Source organism: Sciurus vulgaris (genome assembly GCF_902686455.1).
Source record: "Sciurus vulgaris genome assembly, chromosome: 10".
NCBI lineage: Eukaryota > Metazoa > Chordata > Mammalia > Rodentia > Sciuridae > Sciurus > Sciurus vulgaris.
In genome coordinates this window covers 58,848,191-58,871,915 of record NC_136470.1, presented here as the reverse complement: position 1 = coordinate 58,871,915, position 23,725 = coordinate 58,848,191, and the positions used below count along the sequence as shown (strand labels likewise).

At 40.6% G+C, this 23,725-nt stretch overlaps 1 protein-coding gene across 1 annotated transcript in view; it reads right to left on the bottom strand.

The window, feature by feature from the left end:
* The window catches only part of LOC306670828 (leukocyte surface antigen CD47-like), a 65,566-nt gene extending 57,444 nt beyond the window's left edge, over positions 1–8,122 (bottom strand). The window contains exon 1 of the mRNA XM_079155823.1: positions 8,008–8,122. Within this exon, the coding sequence (XP_079011949.1) occupies positions 8,008–8,053 (46 nt within the window). The 5' untranslated portion in view covers positions 8,054–8,122. The remainder of the gene's footprint in view (positions 1–8,007) is intronic.
* Between the last annotated feature and the right edge of the window lie 15,603 nt (positions 8,123–23,725).

Below are 23,725 nucleotides of genomic sequence, written 5' to 3'. Positions count from 1 at the left end.
TCCCAAATCTGAAGGACGTAATGGAAAATCAAGTACAAGAGACTTATAAGACTCCAAATACACAAAATTACAACAGACCCACACCAAGGCACATTATTATGAAAATACCTAACATATATAATAATTACAGAATTTTAAAGGCTACGAGAGAAAAAAATCAAATTACATTCAGGGGAAACCAATACGGATATCAGCAAACATTTCAACCCAGATCCTAAAAGCAGGAAGGGCCTGGAACAATTAAATGGCATTTTCTGGCCCCTGTATTTCACTGAAACCACAGAACAATTTCCAAATATATATTATAGGTACTTTTTTATCCAATAAAAGAGTTGAAATGAGGTTTTTTTTTTTTTTAAGTGCAAAAAGCCAAGAAGCAAGTTGAAAGTTGAAGCCAAGAGAAGATAAAGCTCATATGTATGGTATATCCCATCAACTGTTCTCAATGGCATCTACTACCAGTAGCTGCAGAGGGGCTTCTGAAGAGAATATGAGAACTTGCCATTCAAATAAAATCTGTAAGAACATGGAGAGACTGATAGCTGTCTTCCATGTCCTTCAACCATTCATCAACTCTTTTATCTAAGTGGTTCGCTTTTACCTCAAAAGCAAAGCACTAACAAATAAAACATCAACTTTGTTAAGAAAAAGATTTCCTTTTTCTGTATTAACTGAAATCAGTATCAGGGGCATTGGATGTTATTATTTGAAAAATATATTTATGATTCAATAATTGCTCATTAAGTCAAATACAATGATACATAATGGAATATCACATGGATGATATTCAAAAGACCTGAGTACAAATCCTGGCTGCCACTTTTCAGTAGGAAACTTTAAACAACTCATTTCTCTATGCCCTGATACACTTTTTAGGTAAGAAGATTAAAAATGAGCAATGGGCTACTTCACAGAACTGTGGTGAGCATCAAAGGAAAAAATAGACTGGCAAATGCTTCCTGGACACTATTACACTATAAGATTTTAGGGCAAAACTATATATAAGGCTAGATAATGGGCCCTTTTGATGTGATGAATTGGGCCTTCTCTGACTAGTCCAGATTGCTGTATTTTAAGGAATTTTTAGTCTGAACCATTCTAGTGGGCATACATAGCCCCCTTCTTCCCAATTTTCTACACTTTTAACCACCCAAATATTTTCCTCAGGGAAAACCTAAATTTCAAATTGCATTCTTCAGAACACTGAAGTTGGGAATCATCTTATTCTATAGGGATCTCTGCTTTTCATTGACTTGGCATTATTTTATAATTTTGCAAGTTGTTGAAAACTGATCATAATGAAAATGATTAGTTTCTTTTTGCGGGGTGGGTATGGGGATTGAACTCAGGGGCATTGGACCACTGAGTCACATCCTCAGTCCTATCTTGTATTTTATTTAGAGACAGGGTCCCAGCCTCACTTTTGCTCAGGCTGTCTTTGAACTTGAGATCCTCCTGTCTCGCCTCCCAAGCCACTGGGATTACAGGTGTGTGCCACCTTGCCCAGCAAAAAGGATTAATTTCTAAAAAAGAGTCAAATAATTAATTTTGAAACTGAATTCCACCTGATAGAAGAATCAAAAAAATGTTCATTTTACTGTTCTGAAGATTTTGACCAGTTCTGCATCCATTATCAAATTCTTTCGGTACTCCTGCTTACCTGTAAATGTGTCTGCTCTTCCAACTTTCCTTTAAAATAATTTTGCCTTCATACTGTTCCATTCCTTAATTAATTGTTGAAGTGAAATATTTGGTATATTCCTTTTATATTTCTATGAGTCATTTAAAATTTTTACGTTTACAATTTTAAAAATTATTCTTTAATAACAGATACTACTGAAGAGTTGTCATCCTATCAAACTTTTTGAGAAGGATCTAGGTAAGAAGTGTTTAGCAAACATTCCAAAATTTCATAACTTATGTTTAGAAAATGAATTCTAAAGAATCCAGAAAGCACTAATTGTACATATTTGTTGCAATAAAACCATTTATAGAAATTTAATTAGAATAAATACATTAATAGAATTTAATGTAAAATTGACCTGTATAAACCATGTTTTGAGTAATCTTTACATTAATAATTAATAAATAAGGGTAGTCCAAGAGTATCACTTTAGATGTTAACAACTTCATCCTTTATAAACCTGTATTTAAAAGTTATTTTGTAACAAAATTATCTGATTGGGGTTTTTCTCTTTCATTTACTGCCTTCTGGTAGAACAGCAAAGTAAAGAAAAGCTTTAAAATATAGAGATAAATTAAAGGTTGATTGATAACTAACATGTGTTTTAAAAGTCTGAATAAATAGGATATGCTTATAGAAGTCCAAATCAGATAGAAGCAGATCAATTTAATCAATAGTGATGCCAGAATGATAGATAACTTAGCAAATATAAAGGGAAAATTATTTTATATCAAATGCCAACAGCATTGGACCTACCAACTTCCATGAATAGAGTATAACAGTACAGCTATGGAGCTATGGCAGAGGTCCAATCCATGGTAGTCAGAGCACATGAGTCCAAATCAGAAATGTTAAAGATGTAACCAACATTTATTAAGAATTACTTGATACAATCATTATTTTATTCTTTTTTTTTTTTTTGTCACAGTGACCAAAAGTCCCCAAAAGAACAATTTTAGAGACAGAAAAGTTTATTTGGGGGGCTCATGGTTTCAGAGGTCTCAGTCCATAGATGGCTGACTCCATTCCTCCGGGCCTAAGAAGATGCAGAGGGAGAACATCATGGCAGAAGGCTACGGCAGAGGAAGGCAGTTGGTAACATGGCATCAAGAAGCAGTGCAAGAAACAAGACAAAATATAAATCCCAAAGGCATGTCCCCAGGGACCCACTTCCTCCATTCACACCCTACCAGCCTACAGTTACCATTAAATTAATCCCTATCAGGGAATTAATGCAGCCATTAGATTAAACTTTTATAACCAAAAATTCCATCTCTAACCTTTCTTGCATTGTCTCACACATGAACTTTGGGGCAGGTCGGGCAGCAGGAGGGAGACACCTAATATCTAAACCATAACAATCATTGTGATGGGATGGTGGATATGATGATTACAATAATGTAGAAATTATATCCTTTGGGAACTTACAATTCTCATAAGGGGAATTATAAATACTTTATATAATGCAAGTTCCTATTCTCATATGGAGAATTATAAATACTTTATATAATGCAAGGTCCTAAGTGTTGTCCTTTCCATGTGGGCAAAGTACTATAAATGGCAGAAGGGGAATCTGTGTTACAGATTTCTAAGAAAATTTATATTTCAAAAAAACATTTTTTTAAAGGAAAAAGGAAAGAGGGAGGGAAGGAGGCAGGAGGAAAGGAAGAAAACAGAAAGAAAATTAGTGTTGTGACTAGGGATCAGCAAAAGATTGTCTTAGACCCCACCCATCTGGGCCCTTAATCTTTTACCTTTTCTCGTGTTCTGTGTACATTTTCTCTCCTTCTTAACAACCCTTAAACTCTTCTCCTTTTGCCTCTCATCCTACACTCTCCAAAGGAACCCTCTCTCCCTGCTTAATTCAAATTGAGACCTGCAGAGAAGCCAGAAGCTTCCTCCAGTGCCCATCTAAACTTATCTGCAACTCCAACTACCCATGCCTCTTCTCCTGCTTCCTACTTTTCAGAACATGAATCCCTTCACCAGAGAGCTGGTTTCCACTTCTGCTTCCAACCCTTCTATCTCAAGGACTTTCATAAAGTTATTATCAGCCTCCCACATGCCCCTACTCCATTTACAAGTATACATGTTTTTAAAATGCTTGAATATTCATCAACTTTTCAAAAATCCTGTGTGCTTGTCTATCTTTCCTACATCCTAAAATAATAATGTGTGCACATTTCTCATCTCTAGCAACTCCTTAATCTATGTCACCTGCCTCCACACCTACTGCACCCCTACTGGTTCTCTACTCCAGTTCTTGCCAAAATCACCAAGGATCCCCAGTAAAAAGTCAAATTTGTACAGTTCCCTTTCTGTCTTGACTTCACAGTTCTTGAGCCAGTGGGTGGCTCCCTGTCTTGTCCTCTCTTGTCCTCTCTGGTATCTCTTCTTTGGGACTTTCTTCCTGCCTGTCCTAGCTTTCTCTCTAGAAATCTATTCCTACACAAATATCAGTGTTCCTAAGAGACAGCACCCCCTCACCAAGTAATATTTCTCACTACTATGGCTTTATCTAGCTGTGCACTTTTTATTCTGAGTCAAGCCCCAAGTTTCTTAAAACTGCAGACCTTGGACAATCAACTGTCTTTCGTGCATTTCTATCTGGATATACTACAGTAACTTCAAAGTCAGCATGTCCACCAACCTACTCAGTTCCCCTTCCCCTACTTTCTCTCCTCCCAAATCCTCATCTCCCTAAAGTATTTTCTATTTTCTACCAGTTAGCTAGACTTGGACCTAGGAATCATGCTAGATTTCTCCCTCTCCTTAGTCATGGAGAATTCTTGGTAGGCTCAATCTATTTAATAGTTCCTAAGTTCAATATCTGTTAAACAAATGAATTAGACACTCATCATTTCTCTCTTGAATTAATGTCATACTCTCCTAAATGGTTCCCTATTTTCATCCTCAACATTTCTCCTTCCTAGTCCCAAAGAATTTTCCAAAGTTCCCGAATAACTGTTCTAAATGCCACGTACACTCCTTTGCCTAATACACTTTAACAACATCCCCCCCCCAAAAAAAAAAAAAAAAAAAGTTCTCATTGCATTATTATAAAATACAAGCAAGGTCCTCCAAGTTCCTTTCTAGCCTAACCTGCATTCTCTCACTTCCAAACTAACCTCAAATGGTCAGGACTTTCTTGCAATCCCGTGAATATGCAGATGCACTCTCATCTCCCCGCCTGAGCAAGTGCTGCTGTCCAGCCTGTGGAGGTGCAAGTCCTCCCCTGGGTCTAGAGTGTGTGTAGTAGAGACCACACACTTGGGAGCCTGATTCATGACTCAGCTCAAACAGGTCACAGCTGGGGGAAACTCTGCACCTTGTATCTTAGTATCCTCATCTATGAAATGTGAACAGCGATAACATCTACCTCACTGAGATTTCGTTAAAATGAGATAATGACATTTTTGTAGTACCCTTCCCATATATCACAAGAAATGGCAGCTATAGTTAACTTGTTTTTCTGCTAAAGCCCCCTTGAAATGTTCACGCCTGTTCCCCTTTTCTACCAACACGCAACTGCTTTTGTACTCTTTTGGCTGTTCCTGTCACCTTCTCAGGTGAGCTCTAGGAAATGAAGCTGGAAAGATGGTTAAACTACAAAAGCTTCCTTGAATGTCATTCTGAGAAGTGGAGACTTGATCATATAAACTACAAATAACCATTCTGATTTATTTTTATTTTTAAAAATCATATTGTTAGAAATATGAACAAGGGATTCAGGACAGAAAGGGAGAGGAGGAAAGGGAGATCCATTAATAGACTATTATAATAGTCCAGGTAAATGACAACTAGAGAGAATGCTTTACCATGACAGTAAAAATCAAAGAAGTCAACAATAATTATAAATCCTTAACAAAGTAGCATTTGTAAATAGTTATGTATTAATCATAGAGAAAAGAGGCTTGGAGGGAGAATATTCTTTCAATATTTCATAGTGTGAGTATTATAGTACCTGTGGTACAATGAAATGGAGAGATCTAGCCATCTCCAGATATCTGAATCTGTATTTAAGGAAAGAGTTCAGAACTATAAAAACTGAGAATTCCAAGAAAATAGCTGGTAGTTGAAATCCAGAGCATAGATAAGATTGCCCAGAGTCCTTGTGAAGCAAATAGAGCAAAAGGCAGAGAATAAAATCCTGAGGAACACCAGTATTTGTGGAGCTAGGAGTCAAAAGTAAACAAGCCAAGGAAGTAAGGGAAAGAAATAGAAGAGGCAAATATAGCACAAACGTTTTCATGTGCCTTCATTTAAATAGCCAATATGTCAGAGAAGTGAATTTTAATTTTTCCCTTGAAGTTTTGTGTTAAAAGCTGATCTGGTGGCTGTGGAAAGAAGAACTGGTTAACAACTGAGAAGTTGTAGGAAAAGAAAAGCAAGTCTCTGAAAAGGAAGGAATCTCAGGTAGTCTTGAAACAGTATATGCAGTCAGGTAATTTTCTTTATTTCTTCATTTATTTATTTTCAAGGTCCCAAGTACATTTTAAAGACTGCCAATGCCAGCTGATACAAATGTCTTATCCCAATTGTTTTATTTTATTGTCATAGCCTTTAAATTAGCACTAAAATAAATAAGCTTTGGGAGCTTGAATGATCCTCAAAATATTCGAACAAGTCACCAGAGTCCCAGGGCACAGGGTGGGTATGGGGGAGCAATCTTGTCATGCTCTTCAATTACTGAGAGCCCATACTATAAATAAATATTATCTGGGTAATTTGGTTTAAAGGTGACTATGTAAAAACAGAAACTGAAAACACAAAACAAAAAACAACAAAAAGCCCAAAACGGATGTACACAATGAAGAACAAAGTCTGTTCTTACCAGGAAGGATGGGGCCCTCCCAAACAGAAGGGGGAGGCTCCTCTCACTCAGGAGTCCCATTAACCAAGGAAAGTCTCTTGTAAACACAAGGGGCAAGGCTCCTCCTAAAACATACCTCAAATAAAAGTGTAGGGCTTAGACCAAAGGAATTGAAACTTCTGTCTGAGAGGGGGGGGGGGGGTAGAAAAGGTGACAAGAGGAAGCAGAGGCCGATGAAGGGGCCAGATGTAGTCATGGTCATACATGTCCCTGAGATGAGTCTATTTCAGGTTCCACTTCTGACACCGCAGAAATCAAGTGAAACTATAAAGCAAATCTCCAGTAATGGAACTTCTATCGGGGATAAACAAAATCAGGACCGCAATTCAGGACAGACATGCACAGCCAGCCTCTGGTATGTCAGAAGAACCAAGAAAAGGTTGGGGTTTTATTGGGAGAGGAAAGTTACTTGAGATGATTTGAAAGAAAGCTCAGGCAGTGGTACTTACAGTGCTGAGAGAACCAGTGTTTTGAGGGCTTAGTGAATGGCTGCAGGTACTAAGTAAAACTAGTATTAAAGTCCAAGCTGGCTGCTCCATCATCAGTTGCTAAATAAAGTCATTTTAAAAGTTATTGCAGTCTCCTTGGATTGGTCTTAAGAGAGAATTCCTAGATCAGGGATCCATGATGCAAATGGCAAATGGTCCTCATTTTCAGATGAACTAGTCAGGGTACCATACCATAAAAACTGCCTTAATCATCTGTCTTGGAGGAAGGTAACTGTGATCCTAGAGGACAGCTTAAACCTGAGGTTGGAGGGCAGCCTGGACAACAGAGTTGGATCCCGGTTTATAAAAGCAAAACAAAAATCAAACTATCTTAATCACTTCAAGTTTCCCCAAATAAAGTGGGAAAATTTCAGTGCAATTCGGAATGTATTAAAAGTGCCTGGTGGGGCATCCGAGTAGCAGTTTCAAGGAAGTTTATTTTTAGGATTAACAACAAGAATACTCCCCCGAGAAGGTTCTGATAAATGCTGAGTCGGGAATGAAACAACTGTGTCCTTTTCACCCCATTGCAGTAGGGCAAAACCCCTTCTAGTGGAGTTCACCAAAATACGCACTTCCAGTTCAAGAAGCCTGGGCCCTCCTGCTCTCCCTCCTTCTACCCCAAACACAGGTAAGAATGGAGAGGGTGCGAAAGCAGGGGCTCCTTGGCAGCTACCGCCCCTTGCCTCTGACGGCGCCCTTTATAATGTTTGCTTAATTCGTGCGTTTTCCAGTCTTCCTCAGGGTATGCATTTGCTGGTGCAGACGGAGTGCAGGGGGGGAGTCCTGTTGTCACCCAGGGAGCAGAGAAAGAGCAGGAAAGGAGGAGACTGATTACCCGCAGGGATCCTCCAGGTCCGCAGTCCCAGACCAGGGTCAGTTTATCCCGCGACTCCGTCACCCTCTTCCTCCGGATGCCCACTATTGCGCAGAGACACAAGCTCAGGGCAGGAAACACTCACCGCAGCAAAATGAGCCCAGCAGAAGCACAGCCTCCAAGGGCCACATCACAACGCCTCAGCGGGTTACCGCCTCCACCCGCCGCAGGTGTCTTGAACGGCAGGTATTTTGAACGCCTCCCGCCAAGGTGGCAGTTACCAGCAGTACTGACCACACACAGGTTCGCTCCGTCCCTCAGGGCTTTAGATCCCTACTCGAAGGCTCCCGTTGGTCTCCTCCACGCTCCGCTGGGGCCTGAGCTCGCTCCCGGTGGGTGGCACGCGCCAAGCTTCCTAGTTGGGTCCACCTCCCTCCTTCCCCTACCGTCTGCTCCGCCCCTCCGGGGTGGTCTCATTGCTTGCCACAGAAGGTGTGCTGGTGTGTTCCTAGACTCACTGGTCAGACTGATTTCAGATGCTGCTCTCATCCTGTTACAGGAACATCCAGGAAACTGAAGCACTTTGAAGAACACCCCCCTCCCCATACCCAAATTCTTGCAATCAAGTCAGAAAGAGTTCAGACAGGTCACTGAGGCATGAGTTTATTAGACGGATAGGAAAGGGGAAAGGGGACATCCTCAAGGGAAGAGTGGATCCTCTTAGGAGAGGAACAGCTTGCCTCTCCTGCAATCCAGTTTTATTGGGAATCCTAGAGAAATTGCCAGGGTTCTACCAGATCCACCTCTTGACTGACAGCAGAATGACATCAGACTTTCAAGTTCCCACTATCATGACAACTCTAGGTCACTTTGGCCCATGCTGACCAGTCCTAATTGGATCCTTCCCTTCCTTCCTTCCTTCCTTCCTTCCTTCCTTCCTTCCTTCCTTCCTTCCTTCCTTCCTTCCTTCCTTCCTTCCTTCCTTCCTTCCTTCCTTTTCTCCCTCCCTCCCTCCTTCCTTCTCCTTCTCTCTCTCCTCTCCTCTCCTCTCCTCTCCTCTCCTCTCCTCTCCTCTCCTCTCCTCTCCTCTTCTCTTCTCTTCTCTCTTCTCTTTCTCTCTTCTTTCTTTCATTTGTTCTAATTAGTTATAAATGACAGCAGAATGCGTTTTGACTCATTGTACACCAGTAAATTCTTACAGATTTTATGGTTAGGAGGAATTATCCTTATCTCTCTGAGTTCCAGGATCTGTGAAAAATCTACCCCTTCAAGGAAATTTGCTTTCCTCTTATCAGGATTATTTCAAGCTTGTGTTTCTCCTACTGACAGGTAGTTTGCCCAGGAATGTGACATATTCAATCCACTTAGGTCAGGCAGGACTGCAGGTAAATTGCTTCTTGAAAAAGAAAACATGGGGTTAGTACAGTGGGCCCGGTTTACAGAATTATTCCCTTAACCTCATGTTCCCACCTCTCACATCTCTCTGTTCTCCATCAAGCCCTCTTTTTCACTTTAAGTGTTTTTATTCTCTGCACAGGGTTAATCGAGCATGTTGCATCTATGGTAGTGAACATTTTAAAATGGTGAACATAGAAACCACAGGAACCATCAGGGTCTAGTCCCAAATAACCTTCAGTAGTAAGTAGACAGACCCAAGACACCCCTTCCAGAGGTGTTAAGTACTCTGCCCTACTTGAGTTTAACGTGCTTGAAAAATGGATTCAGATGTGGCTCCAAGCCACAGTATGCACAAGGCCTTTGAATATGTCGCTGACTCACCCCGACTACATCACTCTTCCTGAAGCAAACGCTCTTTTAAAACCTCCTCTAACATTTATCCTGAGTGATGAACTCTCTTGTCAAAGAGTCAGGCTCTGGTGGCTGCTCTAATGCGTGCATATCCTGTCCACTCCCTGGGTTGTTTTTGTCTTATCTGCTGGAAAAGAAAGCAGTTCCCCACCACAACATCTGTTTCTCTAACTCCTCTACCTGGGTGTCTCCTCTCAGGCACCCCAATGCCATAGTAATAAAATTGCCCCGTCCCTGATTCTATAGCAGTGTGTTGTATACTATTTAACTTTTTCCTGTTTTTGTTTGGTGTATGGATGTGTGAACCTTTTTCCCCACAACATTTTTAATTATTTAAAGATAGAGAGGACATTTTAAGTGTTCCCTTCTCCAAGACTTTTATTGAACTGGGCAAAGAGAAGACATTAAATAAATGTGTTCATAAAACTTGAGGCAAGCATTACTCATGGTGAAATTTGATTGAGGATTAAAAGAAGGGAAGAAAAACAATTGTCTAACAGACATTGCTTTAAAATAATGGATAATAATTATGTTAGTAACAATTTGAATGGCAGCCTTGACACACTGAGCTATCAAAAGGACTGATGGATTTTTTTCCTCCAACTACAGCTTATATGAATACAAAAAATTCACTTACCCAGTTGTGAGCATTAGAAACACTGTGCATCAGAATAGCTGGTTGAGTATATACGACTGTCCGCTGTCCCTGGAATCAACTAAAGCCCCTAAAGCTGATGAGTGACTGGAAAGGACAGCCCCCAACCTTCACAGGTTTCACTCTATACTCTGTTTTATACTGGAAGCTACTCAGGATATGTGTTTAATGTATTCCTGTGAAGAAAATGGAAGAGTTGTAGAAGCATAGGAACCCCAGTCACCAAACAAAGTCATGGAGCAATGAGGGCCTATACTTTGGACAGGAGCTGGGTTTGGATGGAAAGATCCTGAAGTGGGGTTGCAGAGTTGGATTTGGCCTAGGGAAATGAAGGTTTCCAACTGTGGGAAATGATCATCCTAGCCTGTGCTTCAATTAGGGGCAAATACTAGAGGCAGAAACTGCTTCTAGTTAGGAGGGGGATAGGACTGAGACTTTAGGTGAGGGAGATCCTGCTACGAAGGTGGCATTCTCTCACATGTCAGATGAGCAACTGGATGCTCTTGCCTTGACCTGGGAGATGCACTTATTCCCTGCCCTTCCCCCTGCTGATGCTGCTGGAGCTGCTCATATAAGAAGTCCATTATTATGGCAGCTTAAAGGAATGGAGAAAGCCAGCCTCCAAGCTGGGCTGTAAAAATCACAGCACATTTCTTTGAGAGCACATAGCATTTTGGGTCCTGGGAAGACCCCTGTGTATCTGGCCTAACTCTCCTCTTTGTGGGCAAATACCATACATATAGTGGGTGTATGCTGTGCACCAAGAACTTACTGTGCAGGTGGGTTTATTTTCCAATGCTACTGTAACAAATTACCATGAATGTAGAGGTTTATTTTTTTTTAAACATTTTATTTCTTTATTAAATCTTTATTTAAATATTCTTAGAAATCCTTTCAAATTCTGGAAAATAGGGAATGTCAGTTGGCAAAGAGTATTTTGGGAAGACTGTCTTTATTTTACAACTTTAAGAATCTTACCATGAATAATTTAATATTGAATTATTTGTGATATTACAAATTATGAATTTGAAATTTGTGCTTCTTTTTATTGTTTTTTGATTCATGGTACACAAATGGGATACAACTTTCATTTTTCTGATTGTACATGAAGTAGATTAACACTGTTTGTATATTCATGCATGTAAGTAGGGTAACAATGTTTTTCTCATTCTATTACCTTTTCCCCAGCCGCCCCCCTCCCCACCTCTCAATGATATTCTCTATTTTTTTTTCATTTTTTAAAATTTATTTATTTATTTATTTGTAATTTATTTTTATTGTAAACAAATGGGATACATGTTGTTTCTGTTTGTAATGGAGTAACAGCATACCATTTGCATATTCATACATTTACATAGAGTAATGATGTTTGATTCATTCCGTTGTTTTTTTCCTCCCCCCCACCCTCCCCACCTCTCTTTTCCCTCTATACAGTCCCTCCTTCCTCCTTTCTTGCCCCCCTCCCACCCCCATTATGTGTCATCATCTGCTTATCAGTGAGAACATTCGTCTTTTGGATTTTTGAGATTGGCTTATCTCACTTAACATGATATTCTCCAATTTCATCCACTTGCCTGCAAATGCCATAATTTTATTATTCTTTATAGCTGAGTAATATTCCATTGTATATATATACCACAGTTTCTTTATCCATTCATTAATTGAAGGACATCTAGGTTGGTCCCATAGTCTGGCTATTGTGAATTAAGCAGCTATGAACATTGATGTGGCTGAATCTCTGTACTATGCTGATTTTAAGTCCTTTGGGTATAGGCTAGGAGTGGGATAGCTGGGTCAAATGGTAGGTCCATGCAAATTTTCTAAGGAATCTCCACATTGCTTTCCAGAGTGGCTGCACTAATTTGCAACCCCACCAGCAATGTATGAATGTACCTTTTTCCCCACATCCTCTCCAACACCTATTGTTGCTTGTATTCTTGATAATTGTCATTCTAATTGGGGTGAGATGGAATCTTAGCGTAGTTTTGATTTGCATTTCTCTTATTACTAAAGATGGTGAACATTTTTTCATATGTTTGTTGATTGCTTGTAGATCTTCTTCTGTGAAGTGTCTGTTCATATCATTAGCCCATTTATTGATTGGGTTATTTGTATTCTTGGTGTAGAGTTTTTTGAGTTCTTTATATATTCTGGAAATTAGTGCTCTATCTGAAATATGAGTGGCAAAGATATTCTCCCACTCTGTAGGCTCTCTCTTCAATTGCTGATAGTTTCCTTTGCTGAGAGAAAGCTATTTAGTTTGAATCTATCCCAGTTATTGATTCTTGCTTTTATTTCTTGTGCTATGGGAGTCCTGTTAAGGAAGTCTGATCCTAAGCCAACAAGGTGAAGATTTGGACCTACTTTTTCTTCTATAAGATGCAGGGTCTCTGGTCTGATTTCAAGGCCCTTGATCCATTGTGAGTTGAGTTTTGTGCAGGATGAGAGATATGGGTTTAGTTTCATTCTGTTGCATATGGATTTCCAGTTTTCCCAGCACCATTTGTTGAAGAGGCTATCTTTTCTCTATTGCATATTATTGGCCCCTTTGTCTAGTATGAGAAAATTGTATTTATTTGGGTTTGTGTCCGTATCCTCTATTCTGTACCATTGATCTACCTGTCTATTTTGGTGCCAATACCATGCTGTTTATGTTACTATTGCTTTGTAGTATAGTTGAAGTTCTGGTATTGCGATACCCCCTGTTTCATTCTTCCTGCTAAGGATTGCTTTAGCTATTCTGGATTTCTTATTCTTCCAGATGAATTTCATGATTGCTTGCTCTATTTCTGTAAGGTACGTCATTGGGATTTTAATTGGAATTGCATTGAATCTGTATAGCATTTTTGGTAGTATGGCCATTTTGACAATATTAATTCTGCCTATCCAAGAACATGGGAGATCTTTCCATCTTCTAAGGTCTTCCTTAATTTCTTTTTTCAATGTTTTGTAGTTTTCATTGTAGAGATCTTTTACCTCTTTGATTAGATTGATGCCCAAGTATTTTATTTATTTTTGAAGCTATTGCAAATGGAGTAGTTTTCCTCATTTCCCTTTCAGCTGTTTCGTCACTTACGTGTAAAAATGCTTTAGATTTATATGTGTTTATTTTATAGCCTGCTATTTTGCTGAATTCATTGATGATGTCTAGAAGTTTTCTGGAGGAGGTTTTTGGATCCTCTAAATATAGAATCATGTCATCCACAAATAGTGACAGCTTAAGTTCCTCTTTTCCTATTTGTATCCCTTTAATTTCTTTAGTCTGCCTAATTGCTCTGGCTAGAGTTTTGAGGACAATGTTGAATAGAAGTGGTGAAAGAGGACATCCCTGTCTTCTTCCCGTTTTTCTGAATGGTTTCAGTTTTTCTCCATTAAGAATGATGTTGGCCATGGGCTTAGCATAAATAGCCTTTACAATGTTCAGGTATGTTCCTACTATCCCTATTTTTTTCTAGTGTTTTGAGCATGAAGGGGTGTTGTATTTTGTCAAACGCTTTTTCTGGGTCAATTGAAATAACCATATGATTCTTATCCTTAAGTCTATTGACATGATGGATTACGTTTATTGATTTACGGATGTTGAACCATCCTTGCATTCCAGGAATGAACCCCACTTGATGGTGGTGCACAATTTTCCTAATATGTTTTTCGATAGGGTTTGCCAATATTTTGTTAAGGATCTTTGCATCTATATTCATCAAGGATATTGGTCTATAATTTTCTTTCCTTGATGTGTCTTTTCCTGGTTTGGGTATGAGGGTGATATTAGCTTCATAGAATGAGTTCAGTAGGGTACCCTCCTTTTCTATTTCCTGGAATACTTTGAGAAGTATTGGAATGAGTTCTTCTTTGAAGGTCTTGTAGAACTCGGCTGAGAATCCGTCTGGTCCTGGCTTTTCCTGGATGGTAGATTTTTAATGGCTTCTTCTATTTCATAGCTTGATATTGATCTATTTAAATCGTGTATGACCTCCTAGTTCAGTTTGGGAGGAGCATATGTCTCTAGAAATTTGTCAATTTCTTCGGTAGTTTCTATTTTGTTGGAATACTGATTTTCAAAGTAGCTTCTCATTATGTTCTGTATCTCAGTGGTGTCTGTCGTGATATTTCCTTTTGCATCATGTATTTTAGTAATTGGTCTTCTCTCTCCTCCTCTTTGTTAGTGTGGCTAATGGTTTGTCTATTTTGTTTACTTTCTCAAAGAACCAACTTTTTGTTATGTCATTTTTTTGAGTAGTTTCTTTTGTTTCAATTTCATTGATTTCAGCTCTGATTTTAATTATTTCCTGTCTTCTACTACTTTTGCTGTCATTCTGTTCTTCTTTTTCTAGGCCTTTGAGCTATAATGTTATGTCATTTAGTTGTTGACTTTTCATTCTTTCTGGAATGCACTCCATGCAATGAATTTTCCTCTTAGTATCGCTTTCATAGTGTCCCAGAGATTTTGATATGTTGTGTCATCATTCTCATTGACCTCTAAGAATTTTTTAATCTCCTCCCTGATGTTTTTTGTTATCCATGTTTCATTCAATAGCAAATTATTTAGTCTCCAAGTGTTGGAGTAATTTCCCTTTTTTATTTTGTCATTGATTTCTACTCTCAGTCCATTATGATCTTATAGAACACAAGGCAGTTTCTCTATTTTTTTGCATTTCCTAAGGGCTGCTTTGTGGCATAACATATGGTCTATTTTTGAGAAGGTTCCATGTGCTGCTGAGAAGAAAGTGTATCCTCTCATTGATGGATGGACTATTCTATATATGTCTATTAAGTCTAGGTTATTGATTGTGTTATTGAGTTCTATGGTTTCTTTGGTTGGATTTTGTTTGGAAGATCTATCTAGTGGTGACAGCAGTGCATTGAAGTCACCCAGAATTATTGTGTTGTAGTCTATGTGATTCTTGAAATTGAGAAGGATTTGTTTGATGTACAGGGATGCACCATTGTTTGGGGCATAAATATTTACTATGGTTATGTCTTCCTGATTTATGGTTCCCTTAAGCAGTATGAAATGTCATTATGTCTTCCTGATTTATGGTTCCCTTAAGCAGTATGAAATTTATCCCTTCTGAGTAACTTTGGCTTGAAGTCCACTTTATCTGATATAAGGATGGAAACCCCTGCTTTTTTACTGAGTCCATGTGCGTGGTAGATTTTTTCCCATCCTTTATCTTTAGTCTGTGGATGTCTTTTTCTATGAGATGAGTCTCTTGCAGGCAGCATATTGTTGGGTCTTTCTTTTTAATCCATTCTGCCAGTCTATGTCTTTTGATTGATGAGTTTAGTCCATTAACATTCAGGATTATTATTGAGAAATGATTTATATTCCCAGTCATTTGCCTTATTTTTGGTTTTTAAGTTGGCTTGGTTTCTCCTTTGAGTGGTTTTTCTCTAAGGTAGTTCCTCCCTTTGCTGACCTTCATTGTTGTTTTTCATTTCCTCCTCATGGAATATTTTGTTGAGAACATTCTGTAGTGCAGGCTTTCTATTTGTAAATTCTTTTAACTTTTGTTTATCATGGAACGATTTTATTTCATCTTCAAATCTGAAGGTTAGTTATGCTGGGTATAGGATTCTTGGTTGGCAACCATGTTCTTTCAGAGCTTGAAATATGTTGGTCCAGGCCCTTCTAGCTTTTAGAGTCTGGGTTGAGAAGTCGGCTGCTATCTGTATTGATCTCCCCCTATTTGTAATCTGATGCTTTTCTCTTGCGGCCTTCAAAATCCTATCTTTATTTTGAATGTTAGGCATTTTCATTATAATGTGCCTTGGTGTGGATCTGTTGTGTTTCTGTGCATTTGGTGTTCTGTAAGCCTCTTGTATTTGATTTTCCATTTCATTCTTCAGGTTTGGGAAATTTTCTGATATTATTTCATTGAATAGGTTGTTCATTCCTTTGGTTTGTATCACTGTGCCTTCCTCAATCCCAATAATTCTTAAATTTGGTCTTTTCATGATGTCCCATAGTTCTTAGAGATTCTGTTCATGATTTCTTACCATCTTCTCTGTTTGGGCGACTTTATTTTCAAGATTATATATTTTGTCTTCATTGTCTGAGGTTCTGTCTTCCAAGTGGTCTAGTCTGTTGGTGATGCTTTCCATAGAGTTTTTTATTTGGTTTATTGCCTCCTTCATTTCATGGATTTCTGTTTTTTGGTTTTTTTTTGTTTTTTCTTTTGAGAATCTCTATCTCTTCGTTGAAATAATCTTTTGCTTCCTGCAGGTGCTCTTTCAGCTTATTGGTATTATCATTCATTGCCTGCATTTGCTCTCTTATCTCATCCTTTGCTTCATGAATCATCTTAATCATGTATAATCTGAAGTCCTTTTCTGACATTTCTTCTAACATACTGTCATTGGATTCTATTACTATAGAATCTAGATTTATTTGGATCATTTTCTTCCCTTGTTTTTTCATGTTGTTCATGTATCTTCCCCTCTAGCAGTGCAGATCTGGGGTATTGCAGATTTACCCCTATAGGCTCATAGTGGCCCTATAGGTTTCCAAAACCCTTTCTTTAAGGGGAGATCAATATTAGCAGTGCCCAAATTAGACACTATGCAATCCTAGACCAAATAGCACCTATGGGGACAATAACAAAATTGTCATAATAAACAAAATGAGTTCAAATATTATCTTCGGTAAAACAAACAGATTTGCAGTAAGGTCTGCAGTTTCTAATGGAGAACAAAGAGGATGAAGAGGGATGTAGGATGTAGCTGTTAATGGGATAAGAAAAGATTATACAGAAGTTCTAGATAGTAGAAAGGGTGAGAGTGTAATCAAAAGAAATTGGATGTTAGCATGCAAAAAAGGGAGAAAGAGACTCTGAGGGAACAGGTAAACAAAAGGAAAAGAAAGCAAGAAAAGTAAAGAAAGAAAAACTTAATTTTTTTTAAAAAGGAGAGAAAAGAAAATCCACTGTATAATAGTCATATTGTAATGAAACCTCCCAGTGTTCAGTAGCCTGATGCATGAGAGGTACCTGACAATGAGTTTCAAGCCTCCAGCAGGCGTCTCAGGATGGGATTTGCCCCACCCAAAGGTCGGAGTTATGGCTTCCAGGATTATCCAAGATGGCCGCTCTGGCTTCAAAATGTGTTGGCAAATGGGGAGCTGCAGCTCAGGGGTGGACGTGGTCAGCTGAAAGTCTGGAGACGGGATGCAGTTGGTCCGGCAGGGGTCCTGGAGGTCCGGTGTGTTTGGTGTGGTTGTGGGATCCTGGAGGCCGGGTGCAATCAGTCGGTCTGGGGTCCCAGTGATAGGGCACAGTCAGTTGGTCTGGGGGTCCCGGCGGCAGGGAGCAGTCAGTCGATGTGAGGGCCCCAGAGGCAGGGAGTGATCAGTTGGGCTGAGGGATCCTGGAGACGAGGCTCAGTCAGTCCAGCCAGGGGTCCTAAGGGGCCTGGCTATTGTCTCAAAATGGCGGCAGCCACGTGTAATCAAACCTGCAGGTACTGTAACAGTGAACTTCCAGGCAGCAGCAGGCAGCTGGTGCTCCACTGGCGGTTGGTGATCAGTTTGCTGACTGTTGTCAGACGATCGGGAGGTAAACCTCGAGCGTTGGGTGAGGGGTAAGGTAGGCGATGGACAGGAGAGAGGCAGGCAAATGGCGGATGATAGACACCTGACAGTGAGCAATCTGCTCTCAAAAAAGGCGTCGATATGCTGGCAGACTGCAGGTCATCACAGCAGACAAATGGGATAAAGAGCAGGGGATCGATAAGCAGCAAAAACTGCCTCACCAAGAAACAGATATCCTCGGCTTGAAACTGGAGTTACGGAGCGACAAGGAATGCAGCTTCCCTCTAGTCCGCCATCTTGGATCTCCAAATGTAGAGGTTTAAAACAACATGCATTCATTATCTCACAGTTCCATTGGTCAGAAATCCAGTGGGCTCAGCAAGTTTCTCTGTTGAGTCTCAAAAACTGAAGTTGAGGTGTTGTTTGGCTGGGCTTCTTTCCCCTCTGTAGGCCCCAGGGATGGATTGATTTCCAGTTTATCCATGTGGTTGGCAGAACTCAATATATGGGGGCTGATATCCCCATTTCTTTGCTGACTGTTGTCTAGCGGGGAGGATCTCCCCTAGCATCTAGAGGCGTTATGCTCATTGTGTGTAGTCTCAGAACATCTCGAAAATTGTGGTGGCACAATAAATCCTGAGGATGTCATGTCTTCTCTGCCTCCCCTCTTCTGCCATGTCTCTAACCTCTAGGACCTACTCTTCTGCCTTCCTCTTCCCCTTTTAAGTGCTCAAGTGATTGGATGGGGTTCGCTTGGTCATCCAGGATAATCTCCCTCTTGTAAGGTCTGTAATCATAATCACATACACACAGCCTCTTTCACCATGTACAAACATCTCCTCATGTTCCTGGGGATTAGGTCTTGGAAATCTTCGGGGGACATTATTGTGCCTACCACAGTTAGTTGCTTTCCATATTTATCCCCTGTAATCCTCACAACAGGCTGATGAGGAAAGCACTTTTATCTCCATGTTATAAGAGAACAAACTGAGGTTCAGAGAGGTTTATATCACAGGAAAAAAGTGGTGGAGCTGGGGTTTGAACTTTGCTCCTGAGCTCATGCTCCTCCCCCTGCCAGAGAAAGGGAGGAGAGGAAGCAAGCAGCCCTGTGATCTGTTGCTCTGGCTGCATTCCCCACTGTTGTGCTAGTGCTGCTGCTCAGTTGAGACAGGATGCCACTGTCCCCAACAGACCTCCTCTTCTCCTATGTGCACGATTTGTGTGTTGACCAGGTCCAGCAGACATCAGATAGCACAATCCAGTGAAGTTACTGAGGAGAGATTGATAAAGGGACTGTTGACAGGGTTGTGGACGGGGTCATGAGAGACCAGAAAGGAAGAGTGAAGCACCTTAGCTGCAATAGCTGTCTCACCTTCAATGTGGAGTGACACAGGAAAGACATACTTGCCAAAAACCTGAGGACAGGAGCCATGGTCTCCAGAGCAGAACACAGTCACTACCAGCCTGGCAGGAGGAAGGTGGCCAGGTAGGAACATGGGCTCCACTCTCTACCCCACCCCCAACTTCCATTACTGGCAAATCTCAATCAGAAGCCAGAGGGAAAGGGGTTCTGTTTATGCAGTTCCTGAAGATTAGCTTTGTAGGTCCAGAACAGAGGTGGGAGGAAGGAGAGCAGACCTGAAGAAGGCCATCCAGCCCTGCAGGACTGTCCCTACCCCACATAGTTGGTGTACGACAATGTGACTTGCTTTGATCAATGTGCATAGCTGCCTAAACAAATTACCATAAGTGAGAGGTTTAAACCAAGAGATGTTTGTTCTCTCACAGTTCGGAGGCTGGAAGTCCAAAATCAAGGCATTAACAGGGCCATTCTCCCTCTGAAGGCTCAAGAAGAATCCTGGCTTCTGCCTCATTTCTTCTGGATGCTGGCAAGTGTGATGCTTCCTGACTTGATCTGCTTCATTTCAGTCTTCCTCTGTCTGTACCTGGTCATCCTGTCTTTGTGTCCTCTCATCTTCATAAAGGGACACCAGTCATGGGATTCAGGTGTGATATCATCTCGAGACCCATAACTCCCTGTTAAGACCCTATTTCTAAGTAAAATTACATTAACCTTCTGGGTTGGACATGAATTTTGGGGATACTATTCCACTCACAATTGCTAGTGACATGTTACTCCTAGGCAAAAACTTTAAATCTCTTCATACAGTTTGTCACTGTTTCCCTCTGCCACGACAGTGAGCAAAGCCCAGAGAGTAGATGTTCCCTCGGCCTGGGTCCTGGATTGAGGATGAAGAAGAAAGCCCCAAGTGACCAGCTGACCTGCAAGGGAAATATACCAAGAAAAGAAATGAACGTGTCATCTCCTCTGATAGACAGCAGGCACAGAATGTACCACAGTCCAGCTCTTCAGGGACTTTCCCAGCAGCCACGGCAACTCCCCTCAAGTTGCCCAAAACCACTCTGCAGGCTCCATTCTTAGTCCCAACATTTTATTGGACTATTGCACTTCTTTGGGCCTAGGTGTAGAAAGAAATAGGACTTTAAAGGCTGCTTTTTGTGTCCTTGGAGGGGCAAGTTTTCTAGGGTAAAAGAGTAGGGTGTTCTTTGAAGTTAGCTGCAGCACAACTGTCTGCATTTGGGACTGGCAGCCTCACCTCCAGTTTCAGGTGAGTCCCTACCAGCAGCAGCCAAGAATGTGCACTGAGAAGACTTTGTTCTCTGTCTCCACCGGGGCTCTCTAGCCTGCCCTTCCCTGCCCTGCCATGGTCGCTTGTGCAAAGCCACCGGAGAGACTGTGCCTCATGAAGCTTGTTCACTGATGCTCTGCAGGTTCTCTGTGTACATCTGCCAGTCTACTTTACCTCTAGTCTGATGGCTGTGTTGTGGGCTATGCAGGCAAACTCTCAGCAACGGGACTTTCAAAGTGGAGTGGACAAGCTGGCATCAGACTGCCACATGAGACAGAACTACATATGTGGAATCAGAATAAGGTTGCCTTGTTCCACATCCCTTTTACCTCGCTTACTTGCCTTGAATGGCAGCTGGGCCTTGATACCCCACAGGCTGACTGTTGCTGCTGAAGCTGCAACTCCCACCCTTCCTCTCCCACAGACCCCTGAAACACAAGGATAGGAGGAAAGAAAGAAGTTTGACACACCCGGAGCCCAGAGGGTGGTTCTCAAAGACTTGTACCTGGCTCCACAGCAACCATAGCCCCTGAGAACTTGTTAGAATGCACATTCATGGGCCCTACCCCAAATCCTAAATTGACCCTTTGTGTTAGTGAGTATTCCAGGTGATTCTAATGCATACTAAAGTTTGAGAGCTGCTGGCTTTGGGTCTGACCTCAGGAGATAGATGGCCTGCCTTTCAGGAGAATCATTCTGATAAAATATCATTAGCTCTCCTATATCCTTTTCTTTAGCAAAAGAGACCCACCTGCAGTACTGTGCAGAATATCTTGGAATCCCAGTTGTCTCCTGGCCTACTGGGTGCTTTGTATTAGCTGCAGTTCTCAAGTAACAGTTGGGCAGTGGCAACATCCAGAAGACACAAGCGTGACAGCTATTAGTGAAACCCTTCATGTGGACCAGCAGCATCTGCAGGATCTCATGACAAAGAAGCACAGATTGTACCTCTGTTCCGACAGAAGTCCAAGGTGCGCTTCCTACTGGGCTTGAAATCTTTGACTCTACATTAGTTTAGAAATAGTTTGAGAAATGGTTTTATTGTCCATCAAGAAACATATTACCTGATCTTACACATCCGGGGTGGGTGAGGGAAAGATTTCTGTCAGAGGGATGAGCTGGCTGTAAATTAAATCACTAAGAAACTTATTTAATAGAAAAACAAACAAACAAACAAAAAAAAAAAACCAGGGGAGACAATTGTCTTTTGAATCAGGAGGTGCGATGGATTGAGCCATGTTAAGATCTGGCTCTAACAAAGATGGAAGAGCCCACCTTTCCTTTATTTATAAAGGGGGACTGGGAGGAGCTTCATCCATGAGAAACAGGATGGGGTGAAGTTAAGGAAACCATTTTGTTCTAGCGGGTCATGTGGCACATCCAGGACATGCAAATTCTGGCGGTAAGCCACTGCACAGAAACCACATACTTCAGGCCATCTGAAACAATCTCTCATGACTGTCAGTTCCTGAGAGCCAGATTTCCATGTTTGATGGATTGACCAAACCTGGTTTTATTTATGAGTCATGAATGGTGCCCAGCAATCTAAAGTCTGTACTAATCTTTTGGTAGTTTCCATTTATAAGATACCATTTTCATAAAAAGTAGAACGCTAACATATGGTTATACAACAGTGTCTCTGGTCCAGAGAGTGAAGTAAATAAAACTAGGAATCTCCTGGAGAAACAACAGATCAATACTGTGAACGTTGACAGATCAAAATGAGGTCAATTTGGTGAAGACCAAACCCAAATACATAAATAACTAAAAAGAGGACTTTATGGAGGAAGGGCTATAAGACTATTTATAAAAGACTCTGCCAGAATCATAACTTTGCACAAAGGCCACTGGAACCTCACAAAAATATATAAGGATGTCTGCCCAGCAACTCTCTGATTAATCTTTTACTGATGCCACCTTTACTGATCCTTGTAGTCAAGGATTATTACTTCAGAATATCCTATGTGATCCTCATCTTGCCTTTACACTCTTCCTCTTATCTGCATCTTCTTGAATGCACTTATGCTTTACCCTGGTATAGAATACAATGCTATTCCCAAACAAACTTAATTAATTTTTAGGGAATCTTCCTTTGTATGTTATTTAGGTTGACAATACCTATTTCACCATGTGCCAAATTCAGAGGAGCTTACACAGCATGTGGAGTAGGTGAGAAATGAGTCATACTCAATATAATTCAAAAGAAAATCATTTGCTCATTTTTAACACATGGAGGGGCTAGACCACCTAGAGCTGGTTCTAGTAAGCTGAGTAAAGCCCTTCTAAACTACTCAAAAGATCAGCAGCATTCTGTGTGTGGGCATGCTATGTTCTATGGACATTTGAGAAGCCTGCTATAGGCAAATATGTCAAATTTGCCAATGGATAAATTTCTGTTCTTCAGACTTCAGGATGATTCTCTTAATTTTGTCTGATATCACTGAATTACCTGAGAAAGTTGAGTAGTTTTCTTGTGCAACACAAAGTCCATGAATCAGAATTATTATTATTATTATTATATTATTATTATGTCCTTATTTAGTGAAAAGGTTGAACTTCATTATGTCTTCCTTTCTGCTCTCAGAATCCTCATGGCAGTTTAAAGTCCGCAATGGTCCCAGAAAACTGATGAAATATGCTTGTTATCTATGGTCCAACAATCCCCCAACCCATTCCTCTAGAGTCTTCTTTGTGGGGGCTGGGCCCTGTAACTATCTGGATTTCTTTTTCTTCCCAAGAATTGTTTTGTGCCAATGGAACCATGAACTAAATGAAAAGATACCAAAGTACTAAGGAAAGGAATTGATAGTACTAGAAGTAAGTGCATACATATATCACAACTGACAGACCCGTTTCTATGCAAGTGAAGATGCTCTCAGTGTCTCTAATTGGCACCCTGCTTGGCTGTGCGCATGCGTGCTCTGAGGGGTTTACATAGCTGGCTTACTGTTGGAAGCCATATATAAATTATGGGTTTGTTGGAGCCATTATAAGGCAGGGAGGCTAGTTTTCTGGAAACTCCTGGGTGAAATTCCCCAGTTTGAGAAAGCACAGATAATGCTGGCACCCTGCCTTAGCTTATAATGAAGCCATAATTGAAGACAGGCAGTTAGGAAAGATAGGTGATCAGGTCAAATCAAGGAAATGGAGGCCAGTTTGAATCCAGGAAGTTGGAGACCACCCCTGGGAGATTGGAAGGTCAATGTCTCCAGAACCCTTTGAT